This window comes from Capra hircus, chromosome 16, assembly GCF_001704415.2.
Source record: "Capra hircus breed San Clemente chromosome 16, ASM170441v1, whole genome shotgun sequence".
Lineage (NCBI taxonomy): Eukaryota > Metazoa > Chordata > Mammalia > Artiodactyla > Bovidae > Capra > Capra hircus.
This window is the reverse complement of record NC_030823.1, coordinates 5057367-5082476: the sequence shown is the minus strand read 5'-3', so window position 1 is coordinate 5082476 and position 25110 is coordinate 5057367. Positions and strand designations below refer to the sequence as shown.

General features: G+C 37.7%; 1 protein-coding gene across 3 annotated transcripts in view; it reads left to right on the top strand.

Annotated features, from left to right (window-relative positions):
• LOC102184713 (complement factor H) overlaps positions 1-25110 on the top strand; it is a 73851-nt gene that overhangs the window by 34156 nt on the left and 14585 nt on the right. For all 3 annotated transcript variants that reach the window (XM_018060139.1, XM_018060138.1, XM_018060137.1), the window contains 3 exons: positions 4256-4438; positions 6024-6200; positions 11307-11483. In XM_018060139.1, coding sequence (XP_017915628.1) covers positions 4256-4438; positions 6024-6200; positions 11307-11483 — 537 coding nt within the window. The remainder of the gene's footprint in view (positions 1-4255; positions 4439-6023; positions 6201-11306; positions 11484-25110) is intronic.

The following is a 25110-nucleotide window of genomic DNA, read 5'->3' as shown; positions in this document are numbered from 1 at the left end:
GACAAATGGCAGATACAAAATCAGGCAAGTACTAACAAAAAAGTGGGAAATATACACACACGTATACACACATAAACAAAACCAAAACAGTGGAAAAAAAAAAAAGTAGAAGAGATTGATCCAGTGAGCAAAGGAAAGTAAGAATGATATCAATTAGTTATTAACTAATCTGACTAAAAGTATAAACTGGAAAACGAATTCAGAGCCATATGTCAACTGGGGAATAAAACAACTAAAGCAAAACAGACTAATAAACATAGTGAGGAAATGCAAGGAGAAGAAAAAAAAGAAAGAAATGCTAGAAAAGCAAATTTAAATAGAGGTAGATAAAGAAGTTTTACATATATTAAAGAAAAACAAGCAACAGAAAAAGAATAAGAAAAGCAAGCAAAAAAATATATGTGGGAAAATAGTGATAATAATTTTTTTAAAAACGAAAATTAAAGAGGAAAACAACCCTCAAAACCACAAAAGACCAATGTAGAGGCAGAAGTATTTAAAGGAAATTAAATGTGTGGTTAAAAAATTTTCTCAAAAGTGTAAATAGATTTAATTATAGTATTAAAATCAACAGCTACAACAACAGAGAGCAAAAAACAAGCAAAAATTTAAAAACCCAGTAGTAACTTCTAAATAAATTAAAGTATAAGAATAATACATATTTTTCTTGGGTCAGCTGTCAGCATCCTTTTCCTCAATGTGAGTCACAGCCCACCTCTCCTCCCTAGGATGCCCTCCAGTTCTGGGCTGGTCTCGTACCTGTTGTGGCCACAGCTCGGACTCTCATCTGTCCTGCTCTTGCATGTTCCTGCTCTAATGTCCACATCTGCCAGTGCTAGTGCGTTTTCCTTTCCAGCAACTCCCATTGTCCTTTATCTGTCCCATAGGTACAAAGTCTGCCAGTTGATCATGTGGATTCAATCTTCAGCTTGTACCACTGGTGGGAATGTTTTGGTTCTATTCCTTAGCCACCTGCCCCTGGATTTCACTTGTGGTTTTATCTCCACCTTTGCATGTGAGTCGTCCACAGGAGTTACTCCTGAGGCTCCCCTGGAGGACTTGGGTGTGCCCCAGGGAGGACCGAATGTGGAGGTGGTGCAGTTGCTTGGTTTGCAGGGACCCTGGCAGTACCAGGTACTAAGGGGAGCCACTGGCTAGGACAGCAGGAAATATGGTGCCCTTAGGGATTTTTGTAGCCTCTGCTTGTACTGTCCTTCTGGGATTGAGCTAGGGAGTGACACAGGAGCTTGGATAATGGGGACCATGGCAATTCCGTATACATAGTTGTGGCTATTGTCACCGGAGGTATGTGACTAATAGGGATTTTTCGAGCTTCTGACAGCTCTGCCCAGTGAGGATTGAGCATGGAGGTGACACAGCTGCTTGAATTATGGAAACCCTGGGAGTGCCAAGCGTGCAGGGAAACCAACTGACTCAGCTGCAGAATCGGTGGTCCTATTAGAGTCGTTTCCTAGCTTCTGGCACCTGGCCATCAGAGGGTCTCTTTGGCTGGGCCTTCTCAGTTGCTTGACCCCTTCAGGCGCTTACAGACCCCCCATTTGGGGTCATTGTTTGTTGTTCTTCGCATCAGGGACTTAAAGATAACCCTGGCTGGGGTCCTTCTGTGTTGCTTTGCATGTCAGGTCCTTAGAGGACCACACTCCCTGTGTTGTTTCAGCTGTCTGGTGCTGATATGTGCAGAGAGAGAGGCTATAGAGATGGCTCCATCCTCTGTGTGTGACTCAGCAGTATCACACTGCCTTCAGGTTAGCTGGCTTTCCTTCATAAGCATGCTCTCCTCTCTCAGGTTCCCTCACACCATCTCCCTTCAGTCAACAGCAGACCTTGCCCTGGGATTGCTTTCCAATCTCTATGTTCCAGCTCCAACCTGAAGTACTTTCTAGGAGACTTGCATCCCTGTCTGGTGTAGGTACAGCTGTGGCAAGGATTGTCTGTGTGATCCTCATTCCATTGAGACTCTCACTGGTCAGCTGCTTCACTCTCCAGTAGTCTCAGTGCTTCACCTTTGTCACAAACATTTGCCCTCCCATGCAGCTCTGTCCCTGCTTCAGTTCCCGACCCCAGATGCAGATCCAGTTCTACTCACTCTCCTCTTTTTTTGCCCTCCTTCCTTTGTCCTGCTGAGTGTTGCCTGGTTCTATATATTCTTTTCCAATGGTCAGGTTCTCAGCTGGCATCTGCAAGATCTTCTGTGTCTGGAGGTATATATTCCTGATCTATCTGTGGAGAGAGATGACCTCCACGTGCACCTACTCTTTTGCCATCGTGGATCTCAGTGTATGGTATAGAGCCCACACCTCACTCAGGTCAGGATTGCTGTGGGCGGTTGTTGAATTCTGTTGTTGGGTCAGGATAAAAAGCAATGGATATCTTGTTCTTCTCATTTGAACATACTTCTCAGTTGATCATTTTTCTGGAATCTCTGTGTTGATATCTGTGCATTTAGACTAAACATCCACATGTCCTTCACAGATTGGCCTCAGAATTAGAGCCTTTCCAGAATTCAGCCTTTTCAATCAGCCTGGCCAGAATTTTGGTTACCTCTCTAACCTCTCTGCTCATCCAAACTTCTGTTTTTGTAGTCAGCCTCCTCCAGGAGTAGAGAGTACGCAGTGATCTACAAGTCAGAATACTTGGTGGAGCAGGCAACTGGAGTTTATCACCTAGCTCACTCTGCACTGACCTGGGGAAAGGAGCTGTGGTTAACGCCTGCATGCTACTTCAAACTCTGTGCCTTCTGCACCATGATTTAGCTCTCTGTAGTGCCCAGGCACAAATGCAAATTTTGGGTTTCACCAACTCTCAGGGACAGGTTAGTTAGAATCCAATTCCTCAGGCAGAGCTGGAAAAGATGAAGGTCCAGATGTGCCATCTGACTCCTTCCATGGAGAAACTGGGAGTTGCTCACTCTTCATTAAGCTAGGGGAGGACCTGTGCGAAGTGCTGGTACAGATTCATAACTGCCACTTCATTTCTATAATCCCAGGAGACTGGAAATCCTAGGCCTCCCAGAGGCAGGTAAATTGGAAGTTGGACCCTGGACTAGCATTTGCAGAATCAGAGACCTAGAAGGTGGATCAAACCATTTGCTCCTCCAGGAGAAGCTGGGAGTTGAGTGTTCCCTTCAAACTGTATGGTCCTCTGCTGCACGGATTTTATTGCAGGAATGTGTCTTAGTTTTCCCTCCCACTTAGGATTTTGGCATTTTCTCACTTGCCTTGAATGCAGAACTTCTCATCTACTGTTTCTATTTTGAATAGAAGGAGCTGATACACACATAGCTGTTAATTCAGTGAGTCTGTGGAGGGAAGGAGAGGTCAAGGTGGCCTATTCTACTCTCTTTCTAATGTCACTGCAGTGTTTCCAAATTATATGTGTTGAGCTTGTTTGCTTTTCTATTTTCAGGAAAAGCAATGATTGATTTTCAGTCTTTATCATTACTATTATTGCTATGTAATTTTAAAATTCCCCTCAGCACACTTTTGTGTCATCTCATAAATCATACAAAACTTTACTTATCATGGTTTTATTTTCATTCAATTCAAAATATTCAAAGTTTCCTCTTTTGATTTCTTCTTTATCCATGAAGCACTATAAAAAATTGTCTGAATTCTATGAAGATATCTATTAGGTGACAGAATTGTACTTTCCCAAGTTTAGTTATTCATGGTTTGAAGGATCAACATTTTGTCCTTAGTAAAATGAATGGATGTATTGATCTTTGTCATCTTCATTGAACTCCATGTACTGATATGGCTTTAAGCACTCAGTTTTGATGACAGCATTTCAAATTCTCAGAGGCAAAGGCTGGGGTAACTATGGTGGAAGATTCTGTGATCACCACCTGATCTGTGTTCTGGCTTGTGTAAGAGATCCAGACTAGACAATACTTTCAACAAGTCCCAGGAAAGGAAACCCATTGCTAAAAGATTTCTGACATGCTGTGGGATTCCAGATCCTTTATACAAACAGATTTCTAAAAATTTCCTAGAAGGGATTCGGAGTATTTTAAATCTTGCTTTGCTCTAGAAAATAGAAATCAAGTGTTTTGGTTTAATATCTTTGGAAACTCATACTTTTTTTTTCTCTTACACAGGACCTTAAATTATTAGAAGTTTTCTTGGTTTATAGTCATAAATGACTTCCCTTTTTTGTATCATTACCTTATTTGGGTCCTTATGAAATGTATATCAAATATATGCTTACCTTTTTTTTAATGTTTTCTCCCTTTTAGAAACATGTTCAAAATCTGAAATAAGAATTGAGAATGGATTTTTGTCTGAATCTGCCTTTACGTATCCCCTAAATAAACAAACAGAATATAAGTGTAAACCAGGATATGTAACAGCAGATGGTAAGACATCAGGGTTAATTACATGTCTGCAAAATGGATGGTCAGCTCAACCTGTATGCATTAGTAAGTAATTCATTATCTTAGTATTCTTATCCTGATGATAACTATACAGAAGTATTCTTTAACTTAGTTATTTTTTCCTTTTTTCTTTCTTTCTTTTTTTTTGTTTTTTGCTGAGGCAGGATCATATGAAGTGTTTTGTGGTTCCATGGCTGTATTTGAAAAAATCAATAACAATGCTTTGAAATATGTATTTTTTTTTTGCCTTTAATGATTTAATTACTAGTGGAGTAGAATATCATTGTACCATTTAGTTCAACATTTTGTCACTTTAAAACATCCTTTGACTAAGCTAATTTTGCTAAGAGCTTTACCTCTCTTCCGGGATAAATTCATTTATTTTCAACGGAGACCTTTATGCTTAATGCATCTGCTTTTATTTTAGGAGACTCTTAAGCCAGAGTCTCTGCTCCTAAGCCTAAAAGTTATGTTTTTAAGCAAAGATGTGAGGCCATGGTGCATAAACTTCAAATAATATGATATATAATTCATATGTTTGAATCTCTAGGATAGATATCCTTGTGAAAAATTCTTAGGAAGTCTTCATAAACATCTAGTTAGTGGAGACAGAGAAACACTTCTAGACAGGAGCAAATTCTGCTGTGCTGAAGGTTTTTCTTGTAGCAACACATAGATGTTTATGAAGATTTTCTAAGAACAATGAATGAGTTTGTCTTATTCATCCCCAAACTACACAGTGATATTTTTGAAGTGATATTTTACATAGTCACTTTAAGTAAAGTGGGTATTTATAATATCCCTTTCTACTTTTGCATTGTATTTTTTCCAGTGTCTATATTTGCTATAAGCACTAAACCCTCAAAATGAAAAAAGTTGCACATATCAAACTTATTTTATTTTAATATATGACAGTTTTCCATTTTAACAGTCTTTTATGAAAAGTGTCTCTATTATATTTTACTAGTATAATTTTGCTTTAACACATGAAAATTTGAAGTAAATTATTTAAACTATTAACATCAGTCTATGGTGTTAGTGAAAACAGATTAATTGTTAACATGTTTTCTTGTAAATAGCTATACATGAAGAATTATGTCTGTACTCAACCTTGATAAGTATAAAAGAATATACAACCATTAGAAATATAGTTGGAAAAGGAAAATCATCATGTAGATTTTAAAAATTTTATAGCATCTTTAAAAAATTAACTTGCCTTTTGAAAATTACTTTTTTTCAATGAAGTTTTCTCTGGCAAATATGTCACAACTGCTGATTAATTTGGCATATTAATTCAGAAAATGCTGTTATGAAAATAGTACAATACTTCTGTAATGGCTTATTTTAATACTAGCATTGGAAAAAATGCATAAGTACAGCAACTGAGGAACATGTTCTTAAAGTAAATAATTCAGGAACATCAAGTGTTGAGAAAAATGTTGCATAGAAATGCACTTGTTTTCACTTTGAGTAATTATGTCAGGACAGTGATATATCACTGGCATTCTTGGCTAATATTTTATGATTAGTACATACTAACTGGTGAAGCCCTTTTCCCTTGAGATGAAACTCAATCAAATTGCCCACTAAATAATATTAGAAATGAAATCACAATCCCATTATCCCTTAGAGTCCTGTGACAGGCCAGTATTTGAGAAGGCCGAAGTCAAAAGTGATGGCACATGGTTCAAGCTGAATGACAGCCTGGACTATGCATGTCTTGATGGGTATGAGACTCGAGATGGACGCACCACAGGCTCCATAGTATGTGGTCAAGACGGCTGGTCCGATAAAGCTGCATGCTATGGTAAGTGCTCTTTTCCAGATGTTCTCTCCTTCAAGATAAGCAAAATTTAACAGTAATTGTCAGAAGTGTTTGATTTTTACCAAATTACACTGATCTAGAATCATCTTTAAGGAATGATGCTTCCTTCTACTTTAATGTAAACTGGAAGGAGGGGAAGTTTTAAAGTCCAACGACTCACTCAATACCAAAATGACAGGGTCTTGCAACCTGTTCAATTATTTGCTCCTGAGTTTCTGCTTATACCTCCTACCTTGAATGTTAAATTCTGTAGGTTTTGACAGGTGATTTTATTTTCTGACTGACAAGTTCTGAGGACAATGACATGGATCTCTTATATTTTGCCAATCAGACGTGTTTTTTCCAGGGTTGGAAATAGGGATTCAGTCTCTGGTAAGCTGAGTGGATGTTGAGTGTCTCAAGTCAAGGGAAGAGTTATGTGCAAACTTTGGCAGCAAAGTAATATTTGGAAAATATGAAGGTGGGAATATTCTACTGAATGAGAGAGAATTTTATGAGCTGAAGCTGATATGAGGCAAAGGAAAAAGGAGCTGGGTTATTTCAAGGCATATTAACATTGATTGATTTCATGATTCATGAAAACGCATAGGGAATTTTAAGAAAAGAAATGATATAATTTTATTTGGAGTTTTGAAGGCTGTTTGTGGATTTTTCTGTATGCTGTGCTTATGATGGACAAGAGAAGATTCAAGAAACCATGTGGGGTGAAAAAGTGTGGGGATTAGATAAATTCTTGGCTGAAGTGATTCTGAGCAGAGAATAAATTTGGGATATATTTTTCTGGTAATAAATGCATGTAAAGTTGATAAATGTTGATTGTCAGAAAGAGCAAAAGTTGAAAGGACTCATGTTTTGAATACCATTTTCTCATAAGCAAGCAAGAAAATGGAAATGACTTTGTACGTGGTACTGGCAGGAGAAAGCACACTCTCGCAAGAACATCACAACTTTGGCCTGAACACATTGTGGTTGGGCCAATGGGGACCATAAACATAAGATACATCAACTGTAGTGCTGAATGCATAGGTTTAACCAGGAGATATACACATGAGATGCAGTTCAGTTCAGTTCAGTCCTTCAGTCGTGTCCGACTCTTTGCGACCCCATGAATCGCAGCACACCAGGCCTCCCTGTCCATCACCAACTCCCGGAGTTCACTCAGATTCACATCCATTGAGTTAGTGACGCCATCCAGCCATCTCATCCTCTGCTGTCCCCTTCTCCTTCTGCCCCCAATCCCTCCCAGCATCAGAGTCTTTTCCAATGAGTCAACTCTTTGCATGAGGTGGCCAAAGTACTGGAGTTTCAGCTTTAGCATCATTCCTTCCAAAGAAATCCCAGGGCTGATCTCCTTCAGAGTGAACTGGTTGGATCTCCTTGTAGTCCAAGGGACTCTCAAGAGTCTTCTTCAACACCACGGTTCAAAAGCATCAATTCTTCGGCGCTCAGCCTTCTTCACAGTCCAAATCTCACATCCATACATGACTACTGGAAAAACCATAGACTGATTATCACTCTCTAAATGATGACATCAGATTAGAAAAGAATGTAGAATGAAAATAGAAGAAAGCTCAAGACTGAGTTCTGAAGCTTCCAACACTGAGGTGTCTGACAGAAGAAGAATAGATGGCAAAGTGGACAGAAAGAAAGGAGGACCCAGAGAATTTAGGAGAAAACATGTCAGAATGAATGTTGCATAGATTGGACAGAAAAAAATGATTTAAGAACAAGGGATAATAAATTGACTAATAGTAATTCCTATGGAATCAGCCTGAAATGGTTCTATATCCAATTCCACCATTTGCTAAGTATGAATCTAAGGGCAACAACCTATTTGAAGCTTTGTTCACTCCTCTGAATCTGTAAAAAGATTTAATATTTACAAATGTTCTAATATTTCAAAATATCTTTTAGCTATTAAAATAAAATATTCATATACACTTGTCATAATGCTTGCCATACAGTTTAGTCAAGGAACTTGTAAACTAATTACATTAGAATAGTCACACTAATGAATACTTCTAATTCAGTTAATAAGCCAGGTTAAAAGACTAAAAATATGATGCCAACATTAATTGTGAGAGAGACAGTTTAAGATGGTGTAGGCAGGGAAAAACGTGCTTAGAATCTGCTAAATAAATTGTTAATAAGAAATGCAATATAGCTTTAGGACATAACTCTGAAAAGGCTTGGTTGTGACAGAGAACAAGAGGTTCAGGATAGAGATTTCAGATAGACACACAGGGGTAGCTTGTTAGAGGAACAAGCCAGGCTTGTTCAACAGAGTCCAGAGCCCAGGTAATTTCACTTTCAGGCTGTCAGCAAGCACCTACTATGTGCCAGAAGTTGCCTAAGAGTAATTGTGAAGAATACAGTGGAGGAAGGTGGTATGTCTTTCAAGAGCTTTCATGCCAGTATGAAAAAAAAAAAAAAAAAAAGATGAATTAAGGCAAATAATGAACCAAAAAGTAAAAATATTTCTATTATATTGTTCCAATAAGTGTATTCTAAGAACAAAAGAATCCAAGTGCTTAGAAAGTAGGAGGGACTGCTGGTCAAGTTTATGTAGGAAGACGTCTATGCAAAGAAAGCCTGGAAACCATTCAGCAGCAGAGACACACGCCCTTGCAGCAGCCGAGACAGCAAAGCAATTGGCTTATTTTAAAAAGATCAGATGGTAAAGAATCTGCCTGCGATGCAGGAGACTTGGGTTCAATCTATTCTATTCTTCTGTTCATGGACATTTAAGTTGATTCCATGTCCTGGCTGTTTTGAATAAAATAGATAACTAATGAGAACTTACTGTGTATCATAGGGACCTCCACTCAATGCTGTCTGGTGACTTAAATGGGAGGGAAATAATTTTTTAAAAAAGGGATATATATTTATGCATATACATATATATATATATATTCATGGAACTGATTCATTTTGATGTACAGCAGAAGCTAACCCAACAATGTAAAACAACCACATTCCAATAAAAACTAATGAAAAAACAAAAAATTAAATTATATAGATGTGTTAATATAAGCAAATAGTAAAAATAAAGATTTTACTCCAAAAAAGTAAGCTTATAAGTTCTTCATTATGATGTTTTTGTCTTTCATTTTCTTTAATAATCCATTTTTCTTCAAGTTCTTTTAAATGAAACCTCTACTGAGTTTTATGATACCTCGTGAAATTCAAGATGTGAATAGAATATGCATCACTCTGCATTATTCATCTCATAATTTGTTGCATGTTATTTTAGACCATTTGGCAATTTTTTTCATGAATAAGACTTACAGCACAATAAAGCTCCCTGTCTAGTCCTAAGTGTTACAATTAAAAGTATACCTGTGGTGGATTCATGTTGATGTATGGCAAAACCAATACAATATTGTAAAGTAATTAACCTCCAATTAAAATAAATAAATTAAAAAAAGAATCTTAAAAAAAAGAAAATAATGAATAAAAAATCACACAAATTAAAAACAATAAAAAATAGTAGCTCGGGACCCAGATCACTTATACGAAATGCTGCATCACCATTATTCTGGCTAAGGAGCAGGCAGATATGTTATTTAATTCAGTTTCTCCTGATTCCCAGGTGTATGAGTGATGGTCTATTAATCAATTATAGATAAGTCTACAGGCATATTTCTAAATAAGAGGAGAAGGAGTACACAACATGAAAGAGAAATGTGAAACTTTGACAACTCTTCACCAGACATTCCAATGCAACACTTGTCTTCTCATTAACAACTGAACTCTTTCTAAAAGTGGTCCTAAAGCTAAATGTTTGAATATTTATATGCAGTTATTTTTCATAATTTATGGGTGCGATTGTGAAAGTTTTAGCATGCAAAATAATTGTAATATCAGATCCAAGCCATTATATTAAATTCACATTATCTAACACCTATTGTAGTAGATGCCTGGCTTCTCGGTCCATGGAATTTTCCAAGCAAGAATACTGGAATATGTTGCCATGCCCTCCTCCAGCGGGTCATCCAAACCCAAGGATTGAACCTGCCTGTACTACTATATCTCCTGCATGGCTAGGTGGGTTCATTCTTTACCACTAGCACCAACTGAGATGGCCATTGTATTAGACACATACTCCTAATTAACAAATTTTCTAAAAAACATATTGGCTTAAGACCACACACCTCCATATTCTTAGAATTTCTGTCTCTCAGAATGAGGAAAGGGCCTCGCTGGCTAATTCTGAGTCACTCTGTTTGGGTGGCAACTTGGTAATAGCCTGGGATGCTGTCACCTGGATGCTCAGCTGGGCTGGAGGCTTTGCTTCCAAGTTGGCTCACTCTCCTGGCGTTTGGGGGAGGCCTCAGCACCTGACCACGTGGGCATCTCTGCAGCTAGCTCGTGAGACAGCTAGCTTTCTTCAGGGCCAGTGACCCCAGACAGGGAGGAGGAAGCCTCCACAGCAGGTATGAATTTGTCACACTGTCACATCAGTCATGTGTAATCATGAGAAATTGTCACTAAAGTCCTGCACACTCAGTAGTGAGGACTCAAGCTTTAATATTTGGAGAGAGGAGTGTGGAAGGTGTTGTGGACTTTCCTAAATCCATCACATATAGAAAAACATCAGGTCAACTGAACACAGTATTTTTTGGGGCTGCTTCGTTTAGTCCTCAACTACTTTCCCGCCGCTAAAGTAACAATTCTCTTTTTTCTAACTGTATTTTGTAAAATTATAGCATACTTAAACAGGATATATAAGTGAATACAATTAAGTGTTGTATAACAACAGTAAGGCCAAGGGATGAGTTCTATGAGTAGAAACATCCAATAGATTTTCCATACTAGAGGCTCTTCATGTAAATCCTGTGAGAGATACAGAGGCTTTACAAGAATATCTGTATCATTAATACATATTTTAATCATAAACTAAGGATAAATAATATGGAATGTTGATTTTCATTTCCAACAAACATGTGTACTAGCTTTCATTTTTATTCTTATGTGATATATTTGAATACTAATTTATTCTCATGTAAATTCTATAAGATTAATTTTAATGCACTATTTTCCCAAATTTATGTTGTATTTCTTTCATATTAATTTTATGATCCTTAGGACAATGTATCTTCAATTATTTGGAAAATGGACATAACCCACATCATGAAGAAAAATATTTACAGGGTGAAACTGTAACAGTCCGCTGCTATGAAGGCTACAGTCTTCAAAATGATCAGAACACAATGAACTGCACAGAGAGTGGCTGGTCTCCTCCTCCCAGATGCATCCGTGTCAGTGAGTGAACTGGGCTGAGATCCCAGGGTGTTCATAATTTTCTAAGACTCAGCTGTATTATCCACTCAAAAAGTTTATATCAAATTCTTGTTTTGCCAAAAGACCAATTTAATTTTGTTTACAAGTGTCTATGAGTATACCTATAGACGTCTTGATAAGTATATAACAAAATACATATACCTATTGATAGACATTAGTCAAAAAAGTAGGAAAAGATTCACAAAGAGGAAACCTGTAATAACAGAGTGAGGTCAGAAAGATGGCAGGAGTCTCACTGTCTCTCCTGATATAAATGCAGTCTTTGACCATCATTTGTGGATAAGAGGATCTTTGTGGGGGTCCAGGAGTCTAGCAGAGAAATGATAGCATGCTGCTAGAGCACAAAGATTGAAGACTGGATGCCTCACTGAGGGTTAGAGCAGTAGCCTCGTTTAGCCCCTGAGGTGGCACTGCTTAGTGCCAAGACAGACCCCTCAGCACAGGATTTTACCTGTGGGGAAAATAAGAGCATGTAAGCAAGGGTGGCGTCCTCACCTTCCAGCACACTTCTCTCTCCCCTTATCCAGACCACTGGGGTCACCTGCATGGCTGGGGTGGGGACAGCCCAGGAGCACAGCATCCAGGGCTAGAGTTCTTCAAGGAACATAGGTCCTACTGACCATGTGGAGACCCCACGAGGGAGCCCCAAACCATTGCAGACACGGTGCTTGTGGTTCTGCTCACTCCTGGGCCCCTCATCTCATCTACATCCCCTCTCCAGGGCCAGCTCCCTCTGTAGGTCCCCACGGTGGCATCTAGACCTTTTCAGATGGCCTGTGGGACATCTAGAAGCCATCCTGTCCCCGTGGGTCTGTGAGAAACCATATGAATGTGAGCATTTGGCACTGCCCCAGGGAAACAGCCAGGAAACTGTCAGCACAGAGACTGACTTTGCTGTTTTGATAGAAGCATATGAGCTTCAGAATTCTCTCCTAGGAGGAATTGAGTAGATGGGACAGGTGTCTCCTTTAAAAATGTCTGAAAAGTCTCAAAATCCCTAGCAATGTGACAGTGTACTTCCCTCCCCAGGTCAGTCTGTAAAGACTGGAGGGAGTGACTGCTTCTTTAAATGCAAACAGCAACTTGAGACTTCAAGGGACATAGACATCAAAGGACTAAAATGTTAACAGAGAAATACAATAGTTTTTCAGTTACTGACCCCGAATAATAGATATGGATAATTTGTCTGATAAGTAATTCAAAGTAATTGCTTAAGAATTTCATTGAGATAGAAGAAAACGGTGGAGAAGGAAATGGCAACCCCTTCCAGTATTCTTGCCTGGGAAATCCCATGGATAGAGGAGCCTGGAGGGCTATAGTCCATTGAGTCTCAAAAGAGTCAGACACAACTGTAGTGACTTAGCATGCAAACATGCAATCCTTTATATTTAGAGAAATTATCGATAGATAAGGATATATTAATATTTTTTTATTTTACAAGATGTTTTATAGTTTCTTAATTCTTTACTTCCTCTGATGGCTTGCCTCTTTGAATTCATGATTTTTGTTACAGTAGTATGCATTTAATGAACGTTTCTTTACCATTTGTGAATCTAGAATGGATTCTTGCTTTGTTTACCATGAGATATACGTAAAACACCTTACAGAGAGAGCAGTGTATTTTATGCTGATAATATATGAACATCAACCACATATTAAATCTCCTTCCTTTTGCCCTTCTCCATTTTATCTTTTTGATGTCATGATTTACCTCTTTTTATAGTGTGTACTTAATTAAAAAATAATTTTAAATATACTAATTTTTAATTTCTGTACTTTAACTCTTAAATAGTTGTGTTTAATGTTGCATATCAAGGTACGGCAGTGTTCTGAATGTGATTGTGCACTTAAATTTACCAGTGTACTAGGTAATTTCATGGAATGAATTAGCATTCTTTTATTTCAGCTTCAAAAATTCCTTTTAGTGTTTCAGTAAGGAAGATCTGTGTGCCTACTCAGTTACCTCAGCTGTGTCTGACTCTTTGGGACACTTTGGGCAGCAGCCCGCTAGGCTCGTCCCTCCATGGAGTTCTCCAGGCAAAAGTACTGCAGTGGGTTGCCATGTCCTCCTCAAGGAAGGTCTGTTGGTGCTGCTGCTAAGTCGCTTCAGTCGTGTCCGACTCTGTGCTACCCCAGAGACGGCAGCCCTCCAGGCTCCCCCGTCCCTGGGATTCTCCAGGCAAGAACACTGGAGTGGGTTGCCATGTCCTTCTCCAATGCATGAAAGTGAAAAGTGAAAGTGAAGTCGCTCAGTCGTGTCCGACTCTTCGCAATCCCATGGACTGCAGCCCACCAGGCTCCTCCATCCATGGGATTTTCCAGGCAAGAGTACTGGAGTGGGGTTCCATTGCCTTCTCCAAAAGGAAGGTCTAGTTGTGTTCTATTTCCTCAATATTTGTTGGTCTGGTGAAATCTTTATATTCTTTTCTTTTCTGAATGATATTTTCAAGTATTCTTTGGCAGATTTTTCTTCCAACACTTGGAATATATCCTCCCACTGTCTCCTGGCCTAGTGGGTTTCTGATGAGAGATTTGCTAAGATCCAAATGAAGGCTCCTTAGTAAATTTCAAGGTTTTTGTTTTGTTAGCTTGTTTGTTTTTTCTTCATGCTGCTTGAAGACTTCTCTATTTTTCTTTGATTTTTGCAACATTATTATGAATGTGTGTTGTAGAGGATTTTTAAAGTTGGTTTGGTTTGGTCCCTGTAAGCTTCCTGAACTTAGATATTCAAATATCATCCTTGATTTGGGAAGTTTTCATACACTACTCCTTAAATATATTTTCTGCCTCATCTCCTTTCTCCTCCTGGAACTTCAATAATTTGCAAATCGGTTCTGTTTTCAATGTGGCATAGATCATGTAGCCTTTCTTTGTTCTTTTTCATTCTTTTCTTTTAAATTTTGTTTTTAATCTCCCTGGACAGGATAACTTTGATATATCATCTGTCTCACATATTCTTCTACATTTTTGACTCTGTGGTTGATGCTCTTTAATGAATTATTTTATTTCATCCTTGGAACCTTCAGCACCAGAGTTTCTGATTTTGAATGATTTGTACCTTTTTATTAAACTACTTGTTTTGTCCATTGTTTTCCTGCTTTTTGTTTATTGTCTTCCTGCTTTTGTTCAAGTATCTTACTGTATTTTCTATAGCACACCGAGTTATTTTAAAAAGGTATTTCGAATTCTTCACAGGATAAATCACACATCGCCAATTGGATGTGAATACTGAAGATTTTTATACTTTGTTGGTGTCATGATACGTTGAGTTCATGTTCCTTGAAGTTTGTCGGTGCTGTTTTTCTAATTAAAGTTCCAGTCTCCTTTGGGTGAGAGACAACTTCCTTCAACCTGGCTAGAGACTCCGCAGCTATCTCAGATCTTCTATAGTGGCACCTGCTGACACTTCTCATCCCTGTTTTGTCAGAATTTCTGTGCTTCCTGTTTTGTCTAGATACATTAGTGCACCAGAAATGGTACTGACAGCCTGTCCTTTGTTTCCCCCAAAGTAGCACTACATCTTTTTTTAATTTTCCTTTTTACTTAAAAAAATTTTTTTTTAAATGGAGGCTAATTACTTTACAATATTGTAGTGATTTTTGCCATACAATGACATGAATCAGCCATGGGCGTACATGTGTTCCCCATTCTGAACACCCCTACCACCTCCCTCCCCATCCCATCCCTCAGGGATATTGCAGTGCACCAGCCCTGAGCACCCTGTCTCATGCATCAAACCTAGACTGGTGATCCGTTACACATATGATAATATACATGTTCCAGTGCTACTAATCTTGTGTTCTTGTTCTGGGCCACAGAATTAAGCCAAATTTCTGTGCAAGCTCACTGGTGGTCTGTCAAAGGTTGCTCTTCTCTTGAGTCAGTTGTAACCACAGGGATCTGGCCACAGGGTGTGTGAATGAAGCGGACAGAGGTCCACTTGTCAATACCTGGAGTTTCACAGAAGGACTTAGCTCCATGCATGAATTTTTAAGATAGGTTTTCCAGGATTCCTGGAATGCAGCTGAGAGGGAATTGAGATGGTTCATGAGCCACTGTAGGCATCACAGTCAAGACAGAGATCTGTCTGCCTTTTACCTCATGCATGCATGAGTGAGCCTCCTCCTGGGTCCGTTGGCATATGGAATTTCGGGGGGGGGGTGGGTGGTTGTTTTTTTATATTTATTTATTTTTAATTGAAGTATACTTACTTTACAGTATTATGTTGGGTTCTACAAAACATCAATAAGAATCAGCCATAGATTTACCATGTCCCCTCCCACATGAACATCCCTCCCATTTCTCTGCCCATCCCACCCTTCTAGGTTGTTCCTGAGCTCTGGTTTGAGTTCCCTGAGTCATACAGCAAATTCCCATTGACTCTCTAGTTTACATATGGTAGCTTAAGTTTGTATGCTAACCCTCTCCATACATGCCACCCTCTACTTCCTCCCTTTCAGCCGTGTCCATAAGGCTGTTCTTAGTGTCTGTGTCTCTATTGCTGCTGTGCAAATAAGTTTATCAGTACAATATCTCTAGATTCCATGTATATGTGTTAGCATACAATATTTGTTTTTCTCTTTCTGACTTACTTCACTCTGTATACTAGGCTATATGTTCATCCTCCTCTTTAGGACTGACTCAAGTGCATTCCTTTTTATGACTGAGTGATATTCCACTGTATGTATGTAGCACAGCTTCTTTATCTATTAATCTGTGGACATCTATGTTGCTTCCATGTCCTAGCTGTTGTAAATGGAACTTCAGTGAACATTGGGGTACATGTGTCTTCTTCAATTTTGGTTTCCTCAGGGTATATGCCTAGGAGTGGGGTTGGTGCATCATATAGTGGTTTTACTCCTGGATTTGTAAGTACTCTCCATACTGTTCTTTAGAGTGGCTGTATCAGTTTACATTCCCACTAACAGTGCAAGAGGGTTCCCTTCTCTCTACACCTTCTCCAGTATTTATTGTTTGTAAACATTTTGATGATGGTCATCCTGACTGGTGTGAAGTGATATCTCATTGTAACTTTGATTTGCAGTTCTCTAATAGTGATATTGAAAATATATTCATGTGTTTCTTAGCCATTTTAGGTCTTTAGACAAATGTCTGTTTAGGTCTTTTTCCCGCTTTCTGATTGAGTTGTGTTTTTTTTTTTTTCTTTTGGTATTGATTTCTATGAGTTGCTTCTATCTTTTGGAAGTTAATCCTTTGTCAGTTGTTTCATTTGCTGTTATTTTGTCCCATTCTGAGCATTGTCTTTTCACCTTATTCATAGTTTCCTTTGCTGTGGAGAAGCTTTTAAGTTAAATTACATCCTACTTGATTATCTTTGTTTTTATTCCACTACTCTAGGAGGTGGGTCATAGAGGATCTTGCTGTGATTTATGACATAGGGTGCTCTGCCTGTGTTTTCCATCCATTTTGAGTTTATCTTTGTGAATGGTGTTAGAAAGTAGTCTAATTTCATTCTTTTCCATGTAGCTGTCAGGTTTTCCCAGCAGCACTTATGAAAGACCCTCTATTTGCCCCATGGTATATTCTTGCCTCTTTTTTCAAACATAAGTAATTCATAGGTGTATGGGTTAATCTCTGGGCTTTCTATCTTGTTCCATTGGTCTATATTTCTGTTTTTCTGCCAGTACCATACTGTCTGGATAACTGTAGTTTTGTAGTCAGTTGAAGTCAGGAACGTTGATTCCTCTAGCTCTATTTTTCTTTCTCAAGATTGCTTTGGCTATTCAGGTCTTTTGTGTTTCCATATGAATTATGACTTTTTGTTCTAGTTCTGTGAAAAATAGCATTGGTATTTTGATACAGATTGCATTGAATCTGTAGATTGTATTTGGGAGTATAGTCCTTTTCATAATGTTGATTTTTCTAACTCAGGAACATGGAATATCTCTCCATCTCTTTTTGTTGTCTTTGATTTCTTTCCTCAACGTCTTGTACTTTTCTGTATACAGCTCTTATGTCTTCTTAGGTTTTTTTTTCCTAGGATTTTGTTCTTTTTGTTGCAATGGTAAATGGCATTGATACCTTAATTTCTGTTTCTGATGTTTCATTGTTAGTACAGAGGAATGCAAGTGATTTCTGTGTATTCATTTTGTATGCTGTCAGTTTGCTAAATTCACTGATTACCTCTAGTAATTTTCTGAACATATCTTTAGGGTTCTCTATGTATAGTATCATCTGTCATCTGTCTGCAAACAATGAGAGTTTTGCTTCTTCTTTTCCAATCTGGATTCCTTTTATTTCTTTTTCTTCTGTGATTGCTGTTGCGAGGGCTTCCAAACAATGTTGTCTAATAGTGGTGAGAGTAGGCACCCTTGTCTTTTCCTGATCTCAGAGGGAATGCTTTCAGTTTTTCACCTTTGAGAATAATGTTTGCTCTGGGTTTTTCATATATGGCCTTTATTATGTTGAGGTAGGTTCCTTCTTTGCTCATGTTTTGAAGAGTGTTTATCATAAATGGGTACTGAAATTTTTCAAAAGCTTTTTCTGCCTCTATTGAGATGACCATATGGTTTTATCTTGCAATTTGTTAATATGATATATCACATTGATGGATATACACCAGTATATTGAAGAATGCTTGCATCCTTGGAATTAACCCAACTTGATCATAGTGTGCTATCTTTTTAATGTATTTTTGAATTCTGTTTGCTAGAGTTTTGCTGAGGATTTTTCCATCTATTTTCATCAATGATATTGGCCTGTAATTTTCTTTTTTGTGTTGTCTTTGTCTGGTTTTGGTATTAGGATGATGATGGCCTTGTAGAATGAGTTTGGAAGTGTTCCTTCCTCTGCAGTTTTTTGAAAGAGTTTGATAAGAATAGGCATTAGCTCTTCTCTAAATGTTTGAGAAAATTCACCTGTGAAACTATCTGGCTCTGTGCTTCAATTTTTGGAGAGTGTTTAAAATCACATTTTCGATTTCAGTGCATGTAATTTGCTTGTTCATAATTTCTATTTCTTCCTGGTTCAGTCTTGGTAGATTGAACTTTTCTAAGAATAGATCAATTTATTTCAGTTGGTCTGTTTTCTTGACATATAGTTGCTCATAGTAGCCCCTTATGATCCTTTGTATTTCTGTGTTGTCTGTTACCCTCTCCTTTCTCATTCCTAATTTTGATGATGTCATTCTTGTCCCATTTCTTCTTGATGGATTTGACTAATTGATAATTTTGTTTATCTTCTCAAAGAAGCACCTTCCAGTTTTATCAATCTTTACTAATGTTCCTTCATTTTCTTTCATTTATTTCTGATCTGATCTGTAGGATGTCTTCCCTTTGACTAACTTTTTTTTTTCTTTTAATGTCCTTCTTTATCCAGTTGTTTTAGGTGTAAAGTTAGGTTGTCTATTTAATGTTTTTCTTTTTTCTTGCTACAAACTTCCCTCTTAGAACTGTTTTGTTGCATCCCATAGATTTTAAGTTATCATGTTTTCATTCTCATTTGTTTCAAGAATTCTTTGATTTCCCTTTTGATTTCTTCATTTATCTGTTCATTATGTAAAAGCATATTGTTTAATCTCCAAGTGTTTGTGTTTTTTACTGTAATTGATATCTAGTCTCATAGTATTGTGGTCAGAAAAAATGCTTAATAGAATTTAGATTTTTAATAATTTACTGAGGTTTGATTTTTGGCCCCAATATAGTCTATCCTGGAAAATATTCCAAGCACACTTGAGAAGAAAGTGTGTTCTCTTGGATTTGTGTGGACAATGCTGAAAATATCAATTAGGTCCCTTGGGCCTAATGTTTCATTTAAGATTGTTTCCTTATTGAGATCTTCCCTGGTGGCTCAGAGGTTAAAGCGTCTGCCTGCAATGTGGGAGAGCTGGGTTCTATGCTTGTTAATTTTCTGTTTTGATGATCTGCCCATTGGTATAACTGGGGTGTTAATATCCCTTACCATTATTGTGTTGCTGTCAATTTCCCTTTTTACGTTTGTTTATTTGCCTTATGTACTGAGGTGCTTCTATGCTGGGTGCATAGATGTTTAGAATTTTGTCTTCTTTTGGGATTGATCCCTTGATCATTATGTAATGTCCCTTCCTTATCTTGTATCATATTCTTTATTTTAAAGTCAATTTTGTCAGAAATGAGAATTGCCACTACAACTTCCTTTTGATTTCCATGTGCATGGAATATGTTTTCAATCCTCTTACTTTCAGTCTGTATGTGTCTCTAGGTCTGAAGTGGGTCTCTTGTAGACAGCCTATATATGGATCTTGTTTTCTATCTATTCAGTCAATCTTTGTCTTTTGGTTGGAGAGTTTAATCCATTTACATTTAAAGTAATTATTTATATATTACTATTAGCGTTTTACTATTATAATATAATATAATGCTGTATGTTCTTATAGCATTTTTTAACCTAATTAATTTATTTTAATTGAGGGCTAATTAATTTACAAAATTGTTGTGGTTTTTGCCATATGTTGACATGAATCAGCCATGGGTGTACATGTGTCTCCCATCCTGAAGCCCCCTCCCACCTCCCTCCCCAGCCCATCCCTCAAAGTCATCCCAGTGCACTGGCCCTGAGCCCCTTGTCTCATGCATCGAACCTGGACTGGCAATCTATTTCACATATTATAATACACATGTTTCAATGCTATTCTCTTAAATCATCCCATCCTTGCCTTCTCCTACAGAGTTCAAAAGTCTGTTGTTTACATCCTGTCTCTTTTGCTGTCTCACATATAGGGTCATCATTAACATCTTTCTAAATTCCGTATATATGCCTTAATATACTGTACTGGTGTTTTCTTTCTGACTTACTTCACTCTGTATGCTGCTGCTGCTAAGTCACTTCAGTCGTGTCTGACTCTGTGCGACCCCAGAGATGGCAGCCCACCAGGCTCCCCCATCCCTGGGATTCTCCAGGCAAGAACACTGCAGTGGGCTGCCATGTCCTTCTCCAATGCATAAAAGTGAAAAGTGAAAGTGAAGTCACTCAGTCGAATCCCACTCTTAGTGACCCCATGGACTGCAGCCTACCAGGCTCCTCTGTCCATGGGATTTTCCAAGCAAAAGTACTGGAGTGGGGTGACATTGCCTTCTCTGTCACTCTGTATAATAGGCTCCATTTTCATCCACCCCATTAGAACTGATTCAAATGCATTTTTTAATTATGGAGTAGCATTCCATTGTGTATACATACCACAGCTTACTTATCCATTACTTTGCCAATGGGCATTTATTGTTTGTAGATTTTGATAGCAGCCTTTCTGACCAGCATGAGATGGTACCTCATTGTGATTTTAATTTGCATTTCTCTGATAATGAATAATGTTGAACATCTTTTCATGTGTTTGTTAGCCATCTGTATGTCTTTTTGGAGAAATGTCTGTTAGTTCTTTGGCCGTTTTTTTTTTTTTTTTTGGTACTTTCAATTTTTTATTTCCTAAAGAAAAAAGGAAAGTAATTTACAAATTAACTAGTTTTAGCATTTTTGTTTTTTGTTGTTGCCTAGTTCTTTTTTAAAAATTTTACTTTATTTTACTTTACAATCTGTATTGGTTTTGCCATACATCAACATGAATCTGCCATGGGTGTACACGTGTTCCCATTTTTTGATTGGGTCATTTATTTTTCTGTAAATTGATCTGCATGAGCTGCTTGTATAGTTTGGAGAATAATTCTTTGTCAGGTGCTTCATTTGCTATTATTTTCTCCCATTCTGAAGGCTATCTTTTCACCTTACTTATAGTTTCCTTCGTTGTGCAAAAGCTTTTAAGTTTAATTAGGTCCCATTTGTTTATTTTTGCTTCTATTTCCATTACTCTGGGAGGTGAGTCATAGGGGATCTTGCTGTGATTTATGTCAGAGTGTGTTTTGCCCATGTTTTCCTCTAGGAGTTTTATAGTTTCTGGTCTTACATTTAGATCTTTAATCCATTCTGAGTTTATTTTTGTGCATGGTGTTAGAAAGTGTTCTAGTTTCATTCTTTTACAAGCGGTTGACAGGTTTCCCAGCACCACTTGTTAAGGAGATTGTCTTTTCTCCATTGTATATTCTTGCCTCCTTTGTCAAAGATAAGGTTTCCATAGGTGAGTGGGTTTATCTCTGGGCTTTCTATCTTGTTCCATTAATCTATGTTTTTGACATTGTGCCAGTACCATGCTGTCTTATTGACTGTAGTTTTGTAATATAGTCTGAAGTCAGGTAGGTTGATTCCTCCAGTTCCATTCTTCTTTCTCAAGCTTGCTTTGGCTATTCAATATTTTTTTTTTTTTGTATTTCCATGCAAATTGTGGATTGATTTATTCTAGTTCTCTGAAAAATGCTGTTAGTAGCTTGATAGGAATTGCTTTGAATCTACAGATTGCCTTTTGTAGTATACTCATTTTCACTATGTTGATACTTCTGATCCATGAACATGGCATATTTCTACATCTATTTGTATTCTTTGAGTTTTTATCAATGTTTTATAGTTTTCTATGTATAGGTCTTTTGTTTCTTTAGGAAGATTTATTCCTAACTATTTTATTCTTTTCATTGCACTGGTGAATGAAATTGTTTCCTTCATTTCTCTTGCTGTTTCCTCATTGTTAGTGTATAGGAATGCAAGGGATTTCTGTGTGTTAATTTTATATCCTGCAACTTTACTATATTCATTGACTAGCTCTAGCAATTTTCCGGTAGTGTCTTTAGGGTTTTCTATGTAAAGGATCATGTCATCTGCAAACAGTGAGAGTTTTACTACTTTCTCCTGATCTGGGTTCCGTTTATTTATGTTTTCTCTTCTGACTTCTGTGGCTAAAACTTCCAAAATTATGTTGAATAGTAGTAGTGAGAGTGGGCACCTTTCTCTTGTTCCTGACTTTAGGGAAAATACTTTCAAGTTTTCACCATTGAGGGTAATGTTTGCTATGGGTTTATCATATATGGCCTTTATTCTGAGTTATGTTCCTTCTATGCATGTTTTCTGGAGGTTTTTTTTTTATCATAAATGGAAATGGATGTTGAATTTCGTCAAAAGCTTTCTCTGCATATATTGAGATAATCACATGGTTTTTATCTTTTAATTTGTTAATGTGGTCTATCACATTGATTGATTTGTGAATATTGAAGAATCCTTGCATCCCAGGGATAAAGCCCACTTGGTCATGATGTATGATTTTTTTTTTTAATATGTTGTTGGATTTTATTTCCTAGAATTTTTTTTTAAGGATTTTTGCATCTATGTTCATCAGTGATATTGATCTGTAGTTTTCGGTTTTTGTGGCATCTTTGTCTGGTTTTGGTATTAGGGTGATGGTGGCCTCATAGAAAGAGTTTGGCAATTTACCTTTCTCTGCAATTTCCTGGAAGAATTTGAGTAAGATAGGTGTTAGGTCTTCTCTAAATTTTTGGTAGAATTCGGCTGTCAAGCCATCTAGTCTTGGGCTTTTGTCTACTGGAAGATTTCTGATTACAATTTCATTTCCGTGCTTGTGATGGGTTTGTTAAGATTTTATCTTTCTTCCTGGTTCACTTTTGGAAGGTTATATTTTTTAAAGAATTCGTCCATTTCTTCCAAGTGGTCCATTTTATTGTCATAAATTTGCTGATAGTAATCTCTTATGATCCTTTGTATTTACGTGTTGTCTGTTGTGCTTTCTCCATTTTCATTTCTAATTCTATTGATTTGATTCTTCTCCCTCTGTTTCTTGATGAATCTGGCTAATGGTTTTTCTATTTTATTTATCTTCTCAAGGAACCAGCTTTTAGTTTTGTTGATTTTTGCTATAGTCTCCTTTGTTTCTTTTTCAATTACTTCTGCCCTAATTTTTATGCGTTCTTTCCCTCTACTAACCCTAAGGTTCTTCATTTCTTCTTTTTCTAGTTGCTTTAGGTGTACAGTTAGGTTATTTATTTGATTTTTCTCTTGTTACTTGAGGTAAGCTTGTAATCTATGAACCTTCCCCTTAGCACTGATATTACTGAATCCCTTAGGTTTCGTGTTGTCTTGTTCTCATTTTCATTCATTTTTGTGCATATTTGATTTATTTTTTGATTTTTTCCATGATGTGTTGGTTATTCAGAAGCATGTTGTTTAGCCTCCATATATTTGAATTTTTAATAGTTTTTTTTTCCCCCTATAGTTGACATCTAGGCTTATTATATTGGGATCAGAAAAGACGCTTGGAATGATTTCAATTTTTTGAATTTACCAAGGCTAGATTTATGGCCCAGTATGTGATCTATCCTGTAGAAGGTTCCATGTGCTCTTGAGAAAAAGGTGAAATGCGTTGTTTGGGGGTGAAATGTCATAAAGATATTCATTAGGTCTAACTAGTCCATTGTATCATTTATAATTGGTGTTTCCTTGCTAATTTTCTGTTTAGTTGATCTATCCATAGGAGTGAGTGGGATAGTAAAGTCTCCCACTATTATTGTGTTACTGTTAATTTCCCCTTTCACACTTGTTAGCCTTTGCCTTACATATTGCGGTGTGCCTATGCTGGGTGCGTATAGAATTATAATTGTTATATCTTCTTCTTGGATTGATCCTTTGATCATTATTTAGTGTCCTTCTTTGTCGTTTTTCATGGTCTTTATTTCAAAATCTGTTTTATCTGATATGAGTATTGCTCCTCCTGCTTTTTTTGGTCTGCATTTGCTTGAAATATATTTTTCCAGCCCTCTCCTTTCAGTCTGTATGTGTCCCTTGTTTGGAAGGGGGTCCCTTATAGACAGCATATATAGGAGTCTTGTTTTGGAGTCCATTCAGCCAGTCTTTGTCTTTTGGTTGGGGCATTCACCCCTTTTACATTTTGGGTAATTATTGTTAAGTGTGATCCCGTTGCCATTTATTTTGTTGTTTTGGATTTGAGTTTATAAACTGTTATATCTTCCCTTGTAGCTCAGTCGGTAAATAATCTGGCTGCAGTGCAGGAGTCCCAGGTTCAATCCCTGGTTTGGGAAGCTCCTCTGTAGAAGGAAATGGCAACCGACTCCAGTCTCCTTACTTGGAAAATCTCATGGACAGAGGAGCCTGGTGGGCTCCTCAGTTCAGTTCAGTCGCTCAGTCGTGTCGGACTTTTTGCGACCCCATGAATCACAGCATGCCAGGCCTCCCTGTCCATCACCAACTCCTGGAGTTCACTCAGACTCACGTCCATCGAGTCCGTGATGCCATCCAGCCATCTCATCCTCTGTCGTCCCCTTCTCCTCCTGCCCCTAATCCCTCCCAGCATCAGAGTCTTTTCCAATGACTCAACTCTTCACATGAGGCGGCCAAAGTACTGGAGTTTCAGCTTTAGCATCATTCCTTCCAAAGAAATCCCAGGGCTGATCTCCTTCAGAATGGACTGGTTGGATCTCCTTGCAGTTCAAGGGACTCTCAAGAGTCTTCTTCAACACCACAGTTCAAAAGCATCAATTCTTCAGTGCTCAGCCTTCTTCACAGTCCAATTCTCACATCCATACTTACTTATAAACCTTTTCTGTGTTTCTTGTCTAGAGAAGTTCTTTTATCATTTGTTGAAGAGCTGGTTTGGTGGTGCTGACTTCTCTCAGCTTTTGCTTGTCTGTAAAGCTTTTCATTTCCCCTGCATAATAGACTGAGATTTTTACTGGGTATAGTAATG